At 68.4% G+C, this 12,558-nt stretch overlaps 6 protein-coding genes across 6 annotated transcripts; 2 read left to right on the top strand and 4 right to left on the bottom strand.

Annotated features, from left to right (window-relative positions):
* Window positions 1-359: 359 nt before the first annotated feature.
* On the top strand, window positions 360-2,667 carry RHOBADRAFT_51574 (uncharacterized protein; the record flags this gene model as incomplete). Its single annotated transcript, XM_018415910.1, has 2 exons — window positions 360-1,082; window positions 1,157-2,667. 2 exons carry the CDS (start codon window positions 360-362, stop codon window positions 2,501-2,503), a joined length of 2,070 nt encoding a protein of 689 aa, XP_018273808.1. The 3' UTR covers window positions 2,504-2,667.
* Window positions 2,668-4,427: 1,760 nt separating this feature from the next.
* RHOBADRAFT_6647 (uncharacterized protein) lies at window positions 4,428-5,718 on the bottom strand (the record flags this gene model as incomplete). The annotated part of the gene is made up of 8 exons (XM_018418975.1): window positions 4,428-4,457; window positions 4,524-4,653; window positions 4,719-4,822; window positions 4,889-4,980; window positions 5,063-5,349; window positions 5,419-5,489; window positions 5,571-5,607; window positions 5,681-5,718. Coding segments are annotated over 8 exons (789 nt in total), but the record flags the coding sequence as incomplete, so codon positions are not given.
* Window positions 5,719-6,056: 338 nt separating this feature from the next.
* Window positions 6,057-7,653, bottom strand: RHOBADRAFT_33944 (uncharacterized protein). The gene is made up of 7 exons (XM_018413156.1): window positions 7,531-7,653; window positions 7,368-7,449; window positions 7,125-7,278; window positions 6,894-7,049; window positions 6,564-6,822; window positions 6,298-6,461; window positions 6,057-6,224 (listed from the first exon to the last, which is right to left on the bottom strand). The coding sequence occupies exons 1-6, from the start codon at window positions 7,634-7,636 to the stop codon at window positions 6,358-6,360; spliced, it is 861 nt and encodes a 286-aa protein (XP_018273806.1). The 5' UTR covers window positions 7,637-7,653; the 3' UTR covers window positions 6,057-6,224; window positions 6,298-6,357.
* Window positions 7,654-8,107: 454 nt separating this feature from the next.
* On the top strand, window positions 8,108-8,514 carry RHOBADRAFT_11749 (uncharacterized protein; the record flags this gene model as incomplete). Its single annotated transcript, XM_018412060.1, has 2 exons — window positions 8,108-8,187; window positions 8,253-8,514. Coding segments are annotated over 2 exons (342 nt in total), but the record flags the coding sequence as incomplete, so codon positions are not given.
* A 551-nt stretch (window positions 8,515-9,065) lies between these two features.
* Window positions 9,066-10,435, bottom strand: RHOBADRAFT_51570 (uncharacterized protein; the record flags this gene model as incomplete). Its single annotated transcript, XM_018415909.1, has 6 exons — window positions 9,066-9,158; window positions 9,241-9,246; window positions 9,344-9,892; window positions 10,038-10,076; window positions 10,150-10,253; window positions 10,324-10,435. The coding sequence occupies 6 exons, from the start codon at window positions 10,433-10,435 to the stop codon at window positions 9,066-9,068; spliced, it is 903 nt and encodes a 300-aa protein (XP_018273804.1).
* Window positions 10,436-10,760: 325 nt separating this feature from the next.
* On the bottom strand, window positions 10,761-11,775 carry RHOBADRAFT_41752 (uncharacterized protein; the record flags this gene model as incomplete). The annotated part of the gene is made up of 2 exons (XM_018413939.1): window positions 10,761-10,842; window positions 10,940-11,775. The coding sequence occupies 2 exons, from the start codon at window positions 11,773-11,775 to the stop codon at window positions 10,761-10,763; spliced, it is 918 nt and encodes a 305-aa protein (XP_018273803.1).
* Window positions 11,776-12,558: the final 783 nt, after the last annotated feature.

Genomic DNA, 12,558 nt, shown 5'->3' with positions numbered 1-12,558 from the left:
TCCCTCGCCTCCCCCGCCCGCCGTTCGGTCGAGCGCCACCGCCAAAGCCCAGCACAGCTCTCTAGCTCGACACCGGCACCGCGACCACAAGAGCCAACGCCGCCACCGCCTCGCCAACTTGGCCGCTCCCCGACTCGAAGCAGCTCGCTCCTCGCCGCTCGCCTCGACGCGCTCCCGTACCAGCACTCGCGCCACCTGCACGAGCCGACGACAACGACGATCGCCGGCGCGCGCCGCAACTACGAGCAGTGCGTCCCTGTCGACCTCACCTCGGGCGGGACGGCGGCGCGGGATGTCACTCGACCCACGAGCGGCACAGCGGGACTGACTCGTTGCCTCGATCGTGCCGCAGGAGCGACATGTCTGGCTCGTACCCGACACAGCAGCAGCACCACGAGCACCACCACTACCAGCACCACCCGCCGTCGTGCGACCCCTCGTCGTCGTACCCGCTCCCGGCCTTTGTCCACCGCGACTCGGGCTACTCTGGCGCACCCTCCGACCTGAACGCCATGCGCCAACCGCCCTACGACCTCCCGACGGCCTACACCACCGCGTCGTACCGCCTGCCCGGCAGCGGCCCTAGCGCCATGGCCCCGCCGCCGCCGCCTCAGCAGGGCGGCCCGTCGCTGTACTCGGCCGCTGCGCTCCTCCAGCAGCACCAGGCCAACCAGCACGCCTTCCTGTCGGGCCAGACGGGCGGCAACGCCATCTTCAGCAACCTCGCCGTCCGCGGCAGCGAGTCGCCCGTCACGAGCACGAGCGGCAGCAGCGCGACGCCGAGCTCGCACGGCCGCAGCAGCGCCACGCCTGCCTCGAGTGCCCACGAGCCGTCGACGTCGGCGCCCCTCCCGACGCAGCCGCCGCCGTCGTCGTCGTCCAACGCGCCCGTGTCGCCCCAGGACGCCGACTTCTCGCAGACGTTCTACGACCCGTTCCGCATCAAGCACCGTCGCAGGACCTCGCCGCCGCAGCTGCGCGTCCTCGAGTACCACTTTGACCGCAACCCCAAGCCCGACGTGTCGCTCCGCCGCGCCTTGTCGGAGCAGCTCGACATGACGCCGCGCGAGGTCCAGGTCTGGGTGCGTCGCCTGTCTTTCTCTCCTCTCTTTCCGGCGCTCAGCACACTGACGAGCAGCTTGCCTCGCCCGCACAGTTCCAGAACCGCCGCGCCAAGGTCAAGAAGCTGCGCGAGAAGGCCGAGCGCGAGGCGGCCACGGCCGGCGAGGCCGACACGCCGAGGCTCCCGACGCCTCCACCGGCGCTCGCGGCCCTCAACGGCTCGGTGTCGCAGCTCTCGATGCCGCCGGCCCCGCTCGGGCGCGCCGAGTACGGCGCCGACGACGTCTCGGCCCGCGCGCCGTCCATGTTCAGCGCGCCGCCGACGCCTCACGACCAGTCGTTCCGGCCCATGCCGACCGCCCCGTCCTACCTGTCGATGCCGCCTGGACCTCCACCGTCGGTCCTGGCGGCGTACCCTCCCCCGCCGCCGACCTACTCGTCGTACCCGAGCCCGCTCCCGTCTTCCGGCCAGAGCGCCACCCCATCGCCGCCGATCGACTACCAATACGGTCACCCGCACGCGACGCAGGCCGTCGCGTCACTGCCGCACCCGCCGCCGCTCCCGCTCCCGACCTACCTCGAGGCCGGGTACCCGGCGCCGCCTGGACGCCGCATGTCGCTCCCGGCGCACGCGCTGTACGACGTCGCGATGGGTCCGCCTCTCGGCTCGCCGTCCTCGACGACGACGACGACGTTCGAGCAGGCCGTGTCGTCGCTCCCGCCGCCGCCGCTCCACGCGCCGATGCAGCACGTGCCGCCGACCTCGCTCCCGTCGACCTGCGGCGGCCCGCCGTGCTACGACCAACTCGCACCCGCGCCCATACACGCACACGCGGGCGCGGCGTACGACGGCGTGCTCGGCGGCGGCAGCGGCGGCGGCGGCGGCAACTCGCCCCGTTCGAGCTACGGCGACGGGTCGGGCTCGGTCCCTCTCGGCGGCGGCGCCGAGTGGGACGGCTCGGCTCAGCAGCAGCCGCAGCAGGCGATGTGGGGCGAGCGCGCGCCCTACGCGCCGCAGCTCGCCCGCCGTCGCTCGAGCGCGCCGGGCGAGATGCTCCTCCAGCCGCTCGACCACGCCTCGCAGCCGTACGGGCGCGCGAGCCTCGCGTATGCGACTGCGCCGCAGCAGCAGTGGGGCGCGGAATACTCGACCGTGCCCCTCTCGCAGCAGCAGCAGCAGCAGCCGTCGTCGTCGTCGTTCGGCTACTCGGCGCCGCCGCCGCCGAACGGTGCCCTTTCGGCGCCGCTCTCGGCACACTCGGCGCGCCGTGCGTCGGTCGTGAGCCTCGCGCCCATCTCGGAGCAGCCTCACGGGCAGGAGCAGGCGCACGACGGCGGGCCTGTCCGCCGCCCGAGGTCGGGCAACGGGCACGCGGCGGCGCACCCGTACGCGCGTTCGTCGCGCTCCGGGTCGGGCTCGCGGTCGGGATCGGACGAATGAGGCTCGTCGAGAGCGAGGGAGGGAGGGCGAGCAGTGTCTATAGCTGGCGGCGAGGGCGGAAGTGGGATGAAGAGTGGGTTCGAGCGTTTCTCTCTTGAGCGTCACCCTCGCTGTACCTTTGCGCGATCGCTTTGCCGCAATACAACGTCTTGTCATACCTCGAGCATCAAGCACGAGCGAGAGAGCAGACAGAGATAACGAGAGAGAACAGACAGGGTGCGAACCCAGCCACCGAGACGACGCAGACGACGACGCTCCTCGTCTCGAGACCTGCAGCGGCCCTCGTCGCACGCTTCAGTTACCTGCGAGTGCGAGGTCGAGTCTCTCGGGGCCAGACGCTGCTCTCGGACCTCTCTTTCCCGCCGCTCTCGGTTTGAGAAGGTCGCGGCGAGGAGACGAACGTCGCGAATGCAGTGATGGCAAGGAGAGGAGCGCGCGCCAGGTCCGTCGTACAGACGTCAAAGAGGTCGTGGATGAAGGAATAAAGAGGGAGAGGGAACGACTGCAACAGGGAGGGGAGGGGGAGTGCGAAGACAACACGGAGGAAGAGATGGAAGGAGAGCGAGCGAGAGAGGGGTATGAGGGTATCGCGGGAAACAGGGCGACGACGTAGAAGACACTCTAGAGAAGGGGGACGAGAGGGGGCGCCGCTCAGACCCCGATGGACTTGCGCGGCGCAATCGACGCCCGCCTTGCCGGCGCACCTGCTCCGCCGCCGCTGCTGTTGCCCTCGCTCGAGTTCGGGCTCCCGCCGCCGCCTCCTCCAGTCGCGAGGCTCATGGCGCGCGACGCGAGGAAGCGGCCGAACATGGGCGCCTTGCTCGGGCGAGGCGCCGTACCCGTCGCCGGCTGCGGCGGGATGCGACCGGCCGTCGACGACGCCTTCTTGAGGAACGGCGACGGGACGTCGTCGTCGTACGAGTAGGCGGTAGTCGACGACGAGGTCGAGTAGGCCGAGGAGGCGGCCGGGCTCGAGAGGTGGCGGGCGTGGATAGGCGGGACGGCCGGGATCATGGACGACGACGCCGCCGACGAGGCGGCAGACGAGGCCGACGTGGCAGAGAGCGTCGGGCTCGGTCGTGTCGGGCGCGTCGGGCTGTTGGGCACCGTGTGGAACTCGTGCACCGAGACCGAGGTCGGGAGAGGAGCGGCGACCGGGATGGTGATGAGCGAGGGCGAGCGACGAGCGTGCTGCTGCGGCTGCTGGGACGCCGTCGTCGCACGCAAGTTGTCGTTCGACGCCGAGTGGCTGCGTGTCGGCGTGCCGAGGTAGCCCGCCGCGCCCTGCAGGTTGTGCATCGACTTGGACGCGAGCCGGCGGCGCAACGACGGCGACGCCTCCTTGGTCGGCGTGTCGTCGAGCGACATGAGGCTCGACGACGAGTTGACCCTCGGGAAGGGCATGCCCGACCCGCCGACGCTGACGACGCTCGCCCTGCGCTCGTTGAGCGGCGGGCGCGGCACCATGCTCGGCCGGCTCGCGACGCGCGCGACGACCTCGGGCTCGACGCCTTGCACCGACCCGGGCCGCAAGTTCTCCCTGCACTCGTGCGCGTACCGCTGCTCGTCGCGCTGCTGCGCCTGCGTCTGCGCATGGTACACCTGGGCGCGGTGGGCCGCCCACGCCTGCGCGAGCTTGGCCTCGCTCTCGCGCGCCGCGTCGTGCGCCGCGTGCGCCGCCGCCTCGCGGCTCATGACGGCCTGCTCGCGGGCGTAGACGGCCGCCTCGCGCTCGAGGAGGTCGGCCTCGCGCTGCGCGAGGTGGGCGTCGCGCGAGCGGATCTCGCGGTGCCTGCGAGGGAGGATTCAGTGAGCGTCGCGCTCGTCGAGCTGGACGCAAAGAGAGAGAGAAGGAGAAAGGGGGGACGCACCACTTGCGGAGCTCGCCGGCCCGGATCTGGACGCGCACCTCGTCGAGGCCCTTGAGCTGCGCCGTGTTCGGGCGTTGCTTCGGCTGTGACAGCAACAGTGTCAGGGCGTGTCGAGGGGCAGGGACGAGAACGAGGAGAGTGGAACGCACGTTTTGACGAAGCATGGCCTTGACGACCTGGCCGAGTCGAGGCGAGTACGCCTTGGGGAGCTCGGGAATCTTGCCCTCGCGGATGAGGACGGCGAGTTCGGGCTGCGTGCGAGCCTCGTGGAAAGGAGGACTGTGGAACACGCAAAAGGTCAGAGTTTGCTCGAGGGATGTGCAGAGAGAGCGAGAGGGACGAACTGTCCGGCGCAGAGCTCGTAGATGAGGCAGCCGAGGGCCCAGATGTCGGACTTGACGTCGTACGGCTGGCCGTTGATGAGCTCGGGGCTCATGTAGTAGGGCGTCTGCGGGCGTGTGACGGTGAGTTGAGGCAAATTGGCTGATGAGAGGAGACGAGAGAGAGGACGCACGCCGACATAGGTCTGGGTCATGGCGGCCTGCTCCATCGCCTTGCTGAGCCCAAAGTCGCCGAGCTTAAGGTTGTGGTTCTCGTCGAGGAAGACTGTGCGAGTCCGGGCAACCCTAGTCAGTCTCGAGGCGGGCGCGACGCGAGACGGGCGAGAACTGCGAGCACGCGAACGCACCGTTCTCGGGCTTGATGTCGCGGTGGAGGATGACGGGCTTCTTGCGGCCTTGGCTGTCGTTCTCCGAGTGGCAGTCGTGGAGAGCGAGCGTGATCTGGGCGAGGTAGGTCCACACGACGTCCTCGGGCAGGCTCTGGCCGTTCTTGCGGCAGCGCGTGATGACGCCCGCGAGGTCGCCGCCGGCGCAGTACTCCATGAGGATGTAGAGCATGCTTGAGGGCTTGTCGACAAAGCGCTCGTAGTAGCGCACGATGTGGTCGTTGGTGCCGAGCTTCTCGAGGATGTTGCTGCGGCGGAAGAGGGAGGGGTCAGCGCTCGTGGACAAGGCAGACCAAGGTGGAGAGAGCGGGACGTACACCTCCTCGGTAAGCTGCTTGAGGTCGCGCTCGTCCATGCGGCCATAGTTGAGCTCCTTGCGGGCGAGGACCTGCGGCGAGGGAGGGCGGGGGGACGGACGAGGTCAGTCGAGCCCGCTCTGTGGTGCGGGGCGCTCATCGAGGGTGCGCACCTGCCCGTCATGCCGCCTGACGACCTTGCGGATGATGCTGCGGCGCGGCAAGAGCGAGTGTTAGCTCGCCTGGGCGTAGTCGCGGTTGAGCGACGACGAGGGGGACGCACCCAAAGCTGCCCGTCCCGATGCAGTCGCCGGCCTCGTAGCTGCGCGGCAATGGATAGTCCGAGGTCAGTACATGGTCTCTGAGGCTCTTCTGTGCCGCCCAGAGGGGGTGCGAGACGCGATGTTGAGCGACGACTCGGAGGAAGGGTCGGCGGACTCACGCGTCCTCCATGGTCGAGCGCGTAGGGACAGCGGCACCACCAATGAGAGTCTTGCGCCGAGGCTGTGTTGGGCGAGTGGACGCCATCTCTCGCTGGGTCGTGAGGGTGAGAGATGGAGAGCGAGAGGTCGAGCGAGGGGCCGCCTCTCTCTCGTCGCCGCCGCCCGCCGGCTCGCCCTGCTCTTTCCCTTGTCTTTTGGCTCTCGTGCAGTCGCTCGGTTCGCTGAGGAACTGACACTGAATTGCGAGATGCGCCCGACACGGAGTCCGCTCCTCGACAACGAGAGGCACTTTCGGCCAAGAGGCGCTCGACCGGTTGCCGGAGCCGTCCACCGTTTCACCGACCCAGACGCAGCCTCGTACTGCTCATGCCGATACCCCTCTACCTGTTGCGAGGGAGCAGCGAGTCAGTCCCGGTCGGGCGAGAGGGAGTGAGGCGACAAGTGAGCGTGGACGCACCTTTCGTCTCCTGCCGACGCTCTCGCCGCAGCGGCGACCAGCACATACGACTCGACCCCTCTAGAACTTGAAGATGCTGTCCTCCATCTTGCTGACGGCGCGAGGTGCGGGCCAGTTGAGGCTCTCGAGCGCCTTGGTCATGGCCGTGATCATCGGGGGAGGACCTGCGGAGGTGCGAGCCGTGTCAGTCAAGGTACAATACGTCGAGCGCACAGCTCGGACGAGGAGGACGTCTATGGCCGAGAGAGAGGGAGAGAGGGACGCACCGCAGAGGAGGGCCTTGTGGTCGGGCGCGTGGACGGGCAGGTGCTCCTCGATCATCTCCTTGGTGACGAAGCCGACGCCGCCCTTCCAGCCCTCGGGCGGGTTGTTGAGGACGTAGTAGACCTTGAACTGGTCCGGGTGCTTGGCCGCGAGCGAGTCGAGCTCGCTCTTGAGGAGGATGTCCGACTCGGCGACGTTGGCGTAGATGAGCGACAGCTTGGTCTGGTCCTGCGGGTTCTTGATCGCGGCCCGGATGATTTGCTGCCGGGGACGAGACAACGAGTCAACGAAAGGGTCCGGGACGAGAGGCAGAGAGAGAGAGAGGGACGCACGAGCATGGGCGTGATGCCGGTGCCGCCAGCAATCATGCCGATGTTCTTGGCATAGGCGGGCGAGTAGCGCATCTGGCCCTTGGGGCCCTTGATGTCGACATAGTCGCCGACCTTGAGCTCGCCAACGTGCTTCGAGATGTTGCCCGTCGGGTAGCTCTGCGAGAAGGAACGCGAGAGGGTGAGGGGAGGGCTCGGGGCGAGGGACAAAGGGCGAGTGCGAGGGGGGCTCACCTTGATGAGGAGGTCAAAGAAGCCGACGTCGTCGTCGCTCGAGGTGGGCGTGTAGGAGCGCTGCACGAGCTTGCCACCGATCGTGGCAGACACGGAGACGTGCTGGCCGATGGGGAGGCCGAGGACGGTGCCCTTGGGGAGCGCGAAGCGGTAGCTGCGTGCGCGGTCGGATCGAGGTCAGGACGTGTGTTGTCGCAGAGGGTGCGCGCTGGAGTGCGTCGGCGAGACGAGACGAGGACTGACATGGCCGTGTTGGGCGAGAGGACGATCTTGTCGATGAGCTTGAAGCGCTGCCACTGCTTGGGGTCGAGTGCGGGCTTGTTTGCTGTGTGTGCAGGGTAGTCAGTTCCACTGCACGGCTCTGTGGGGGCAGAGAGAGAGCGAGACGCAGGGAGGGACAACGCACAGGGCTGGAGCTGGAGGAAGGCGACGGCGGCGAGGGCGAGGCCGAGGACGGCGGCGATGATGAGCTGGTGCTGCTTTTCGAGGTTGTCCCACGCTGCGACTGCCATGGCTGCTGCTGCTGTAGTGTGAGAGGAGTGAGACGAAGTTCCGAGGTCCCCGCCGGCAAAGTCGCGGCAAGGCGCGCCTCTCTCGCTTGCATCGCCCTGGTCCAGCTGCCAGCTCGATCAGCGCAGCCTCGATAAGGTCCTCCACCCGCCGCACTCTCTCGCCCGAGCCATGGTCGCGTACGGGTGCGCCCCCTCCTCCTCGTCCTTATCCTCCCCCACCTCACCTCGCTCACACTCCTCTCCCGCCGCGACAGGCTCTACATCTACGACCGCCACTGCACCTGCTGCTTCTACACCGACCTCGGACAGCGACCCTACCCCGACCCAGGCCCCTCGACCCTCCCTCACGTCCTCCCTCCTCCCCCTCCTCCTCCAACCTCGGCCGCCTCGCCTCACCCTGACGGCCTCGCCGCCGACCCGCCACCACCGCCCCAACTCGCCGCACTCGATGACGCAAAGGGCAAGGGGCGGCTCGCGTTCGACGAGGAGGCCAAGCTCGTGTTCGGCGTCGTCTTCAGCCTGCGCAACATGGTCTCCAAGCTCTCGCCCAGGTGCGCCCCTCTTCCTCCTCTCGCGACCACGACCACCTTCAGCTCACACGACACGGTCCCTGCAGAGACGACGAGTCTTTCCACTCGGTGTCGACCTCGGCCTACAAGCTGCACTACCTGCGCACCCCGACCGCCTTCCACTTTGTCCTCGTCACCTCGCCCTCGCACCCTTCGCTCCGCCCGCTCCTCCACCAGATCTACGCCGGCCCGTTCAACGAGTTCGTCGTGCGCAACCCGCTCGCGAGCCTCGACACGCAGACGGGCGCGCGAGGAGTCGACAACCGCCAGTTTCGCAGGGCGGTCGACAAGATGCTCGCGGCCGTGTGAGGCCGGACTCGAACGGCGAGGTGCAACGCGACGAATTTCTCTCGTCTTCCTTTCTGTGCGTGCGAGAGAGGGCAGCGAGAGGCAGGAGAGCGGATCGACGTCTTTCGCTCGCTCGGATCTCTCTCGGCCTTCACAAGCTCGAGCGGCCGTCTTTCATTGCTCGACTCGGGCGACAGGCATGTACGACGATCTCCTCCCAGTCCGGGTCGGGTGCTCGACGCGCTGTGTCGACGTGCGGCGAGAGGAAAGAGAGAGAGAGAGAGCTCGCACCTCGAGAATGAACAGCAGGCGTCGAAAGATCTTGACGTACCACCCGGCGAGGTTCCTCACGTCGATCTCGGCGCGCACGACACCGTTCCAATCGAGCGGGCTCGGACCGCCGCGAGGCGAACGTGCAAGGTCAACTTGGGAAGGTCGACCTTGCCCCTCGCGCGCTCTTTGACGGGACGCACCGGCTCTCTGGCGACGTCGAGAAGCTCTCCGACTCTCCGGCGAACGCTTCTGAGCGAGCGAGAGGGCAACGAGAAGTGCAAGTCCACCGCTCCTCGTCTCTACGCAAACGTCGTCGCGCGCTCGTTCGCCCGGCGCGCAGCCGGCGCAAACTTGCCGAGCGCATGAGCCTCGTGGCGGTTGAAGCGTGCTTTCTGCGCACACCGCAGGGAGAGGATCGAGAGCGTGAGTAAGTGACGCGCCAGGCCACGGTCGAGGGAGGAGGCTCGAGCGTACTGCATCCTGCGGACGGAACGAGGGCGAGAGGAGGATTAGAGATGCGGTCAGGACTGTGAGACCCGACGAGCGCCGAGAGAGGCGAGGAAGAGGCGTTGCTCACCTTGACCACCGGCAGGAGGAACTGCCCGAGCCGCTCGTACAGCTCAAGGTGCTGCTGCCTCCCGAGCTCGTTGCGGTGCACCTTGAACACGACCTCCTCCCACGTCTGCATCGACAAAGGCCACGCTTGGCGCCCGAACCGCTCGATCCACGTCTCGAGGACGGCGCCACCTCCTGGCGCGGTGAGCATACCGTCGAGCGCTTCGCCGAGCAGCGTCGCGGCGTGGGCGGCACCGAGTCGACGCCCGTCGCCGGCTTCAGCTGCCGAGGCCATCTGGGTCCCGACCGAGACGGCGAGACGGACGATGTACGCCGCAGCGAAAGCGGAGTGAACGGGCGCGCCGAGGACGAGGTGCTCTGCGGCGACGGCCCACGGCGAGAGGTACGACATGGGCGCCGAGAAGCCGACACTGACGACGTGCACGAGGGTGTCGTACAGCCTCGGGCGGGTCGACGGGTCGAGCGGGAGGGGCGAGAACTTGAGGTGGCATTGGATCTGGCCATGTTGGTCGCCCGCGACGGTGCGGAACGGGTGGTTGAACGTGCTCGTCTGCAGGGCCGGCACCGTCAGGAGGGAAGGTGGCGAGAGGAGGAGAGAGAGGGCAGGGGCGCCCCTGGAAGGGCTGCTGCAGGTCCATCGCGAGCTCGGCGTGGTCGGCTCCCTCGGCAAAGTCCTCCTGGTTCTTGGCGGCGACGGCCGCGCTGAACGAGGACGGCAGGTGGACGATGATGGGCTGCGAGGGGGACGAAGCATGAGTCAATGCCGACGCTGCCGACGCTCGAGGGAGAAGAGGACGAGCAGCGCACCGTGCACGAGGTCGGGACGAGCGTGTTCGCGAGCTCAGCCGCAATCGGGAGGTCATGCCCCTCGTCTCGCGCCTGCTTGACAGAGACTGCCAACGCAGCCAGACCTGCGAGGGGTGCGAGGTGGGTGAGCTCGGTGATGGTGAGGCGAGAAAGAAAGAGGGAGAAGGGACGCACCGCCGAGGACGAAGCGCTTGTGAGGCGACTCGCGTTGCAGAGGCTCGAGGACCTCCGATTTGGCAAACAGGGCGCATTCTGCTGCGCGCCACGCGCCATGCGGGTGCTGCATGCTGAGGAAGCTGAGGTGGCGAGAGCAAAGAGCCACAGCGGCGGCGAGAAAGACGACTCGAGCCAAACCGAGATGGAGGCGCGGCCCGAGCGCAGACCGGAGAAGCCGAGCCGAGGATAGGATATAGGAGGGCGGACGCTGAGCCGAACGCGGTCGACGCCGAGCCCGACGGACGAAGAAGAGAGGGACGGGCTCGAGCGCGGGGAAGGGCCGGGACGCGTCTCGCCGCACGCGCAACTGCCCATCGTCCCGACAGCGGAAAGGATACGACGACGCGAGGGCAGCGAGGGGTGGGAGGATATTCCATTGCTCGCTCGCCGAGTACTCAGGGCGCCGCCGCCTTGCCCGCCGCCGCCGCTGCCGCCTTGGCCGTTGGCGGTGCTCCAGCCGCCATGCCGACCTTCCACCTGCACAAGGAGAAAGAGCGAGGTCAGGCCAAGGGCCGAAACAGGCGTCAGGCGCGAGGCGGGAGGGGGAGAGAAAGAGAGGAAGCGAGGGACGCACCCCCAGCTCTGCAGCGTGCGGACGACCCGAGGCGTGACGGCGACGGTGACGCCAACGCGGAACGGCAGGAGGAGCGTCTTGTGGACGGCGTAGGCGAGGACGGCCGTCGTGGCGTAGGTCGACGCGGCGCTGCGACCCTTGCGCTCGGCCTCGCGCACCTCGCCCTGCGTCGCGCCCTCGCTGACGGCCTGAGCGGCCGCCGGCGACGGGTGGGCGTCCTGGCCCTTGGGGTGGATGGCGGCCTGGGCGGCGCGGCGCTCGCGGAAGCCGTCGACGGCGCGGCGCCACTTGCCCGCGGGCTCGGACCCGTCGTCGCTCTGGCGGCGCCAGCCGAGGTGGCCGAGGACCCAGTCCTCGGCCTCGCGGACGCGGTCTGCGCCGATGGCCGAGATGACGAGGAAGCAGGCGGCAAAGTCGGCGGCCGAGAGGACGAGGTAGACGACGAGGGCGGTCCAACCGTGCTTGCGGAAGAGGTACTTGATGCGCTGCGTGAGGGGCACCTTTGACGAGTCGTCCGGGTCGTTGGGCTCGGTGCTGGACGACGACGACGATGAGTTCGAGTTGGACTGCGAGTGCTGGTGCTGGTGCGAGGACGGGGACGGGGCGGTGCCGAGTGGTGCGGATGCCGACGAGGCAGGGTGGGTCGCGAACGCGCGGGTGACGAGTCGCCAGTCGAGTGGTGCGAGTTGTCGTGCCGCTGCTGTTGCTGCTGCTGGGCTGGGCGAGGTGCGGGCGATGACGAGCGAGTGCGAGGCGACGAGGCGTGCGGGCGAGGACGACGAGGGGGAGGCGAGGGAGCGCTTGAGGGCGGTGCGGAGTGCCGGGGTGCGCTGCATGGTGTGCAGGATGGCCGTGGTGCTCTAGTCGCTGTAGCTGGGCGTGGACGAGAGCCAGACGACCTTTAACATCGCGCTCGTCGACCTCGGCAACTCGCCTCACCTCGAGAGAACACGCCCCCGTCCCTCTCTGCGCACAGAGTGACGATGCCCAGCCCTCGTCCAGGACCTTCACTCGCCGCCATCTCGACCCTGGCCCTCGTGAGCCACGTCGCGACCGTCGCCTCGTCCCCCTCGTCGTCTCAACCCGTTCCCCACCTCGACACGCTCCTTGCCATCGCCCTCGAGTGCAGCGTCGAGCCTGCACCACCACCCTCACTCGAGCAGTGGCCCCGACCGGACCCCGCCGCACCGTGGGACGACGACGTCTACGACACCCTCGACCAGCTCCTCCAGACGGTGATTCAACTCGGCCCTCCTCTCTACCCTCCCGTGGACTCTGTCGGTCCTCGATACTGACCTCGCACAACCTGTCAAACAGACGGCAGACGTGCGCGCAAAGGGCATGGACGACGCGCTCCTCTGGGTCGGCGACGGTCCGTCCTCTCCTTCTCTCCCTCCCCATGTGTCGCCCCCTGTCGCTCACGCTCCTCCATCCTGCAGCGGTTCGCGCTCTCGTCGCACTGCCAGAAGAAGACGAGGTGCGTCCCGTCCATCCTCTTCGCCCCCCAACCCGCACTGACCCTCCTCGCGGACGCAGTTCAACCTCTCGGTGCACCCTCCGCCGCCGCCGCTCCTGCGCGCGTCGCCCCTCGGCCTCTACGTCCGCCGTACGGCCCTCGC

Source organism: Rhodotorula graminis (genome assembly GCF_001329695.1).
Source record: "Rhodotorula graminis WP1 unplaced genomic scaffold RHOBAscaffold_2, whole genome shotgun sequence".
Lineage (NCBI taxonomy): Eukaryota > Fungi > Basidiomycota > Microbotryomycetes > Sporidiobolales > Sporidiobolaceae > Rhodotorula > Rhodotorula graminis.
Note: the sequence above shows the minus strand (reverse complement) of the source record. Positions and strands in the feature narration are given on the sequence as shown.

Bases quoted from the DNA above. Each gene is read 5' to 3' on its own strand.
- RHOBADRAFT_33944 (XM_018413156.1), bottom strand. From the start codon at position 7,636: ATGGCAGTCGCAGCGTGGGACAACCTCGAAAAGCAGCACCAGCTCATC. The intron at 7,279-7,367 runs GTCAGTCCTCGT...CCGCGCACGCAG, and splicing joins CTCTCGCCCAACACGGCCAT to CTACCGCTTCGCGCTCCCCA. The intron at 7,050-7,124 runs GTGAGCCCCCCT...TCCTTCTCGCAG, and splicing joins TCTTTGACCTCCTCATCAAG to AGCTACCCGACGGGCAACAT.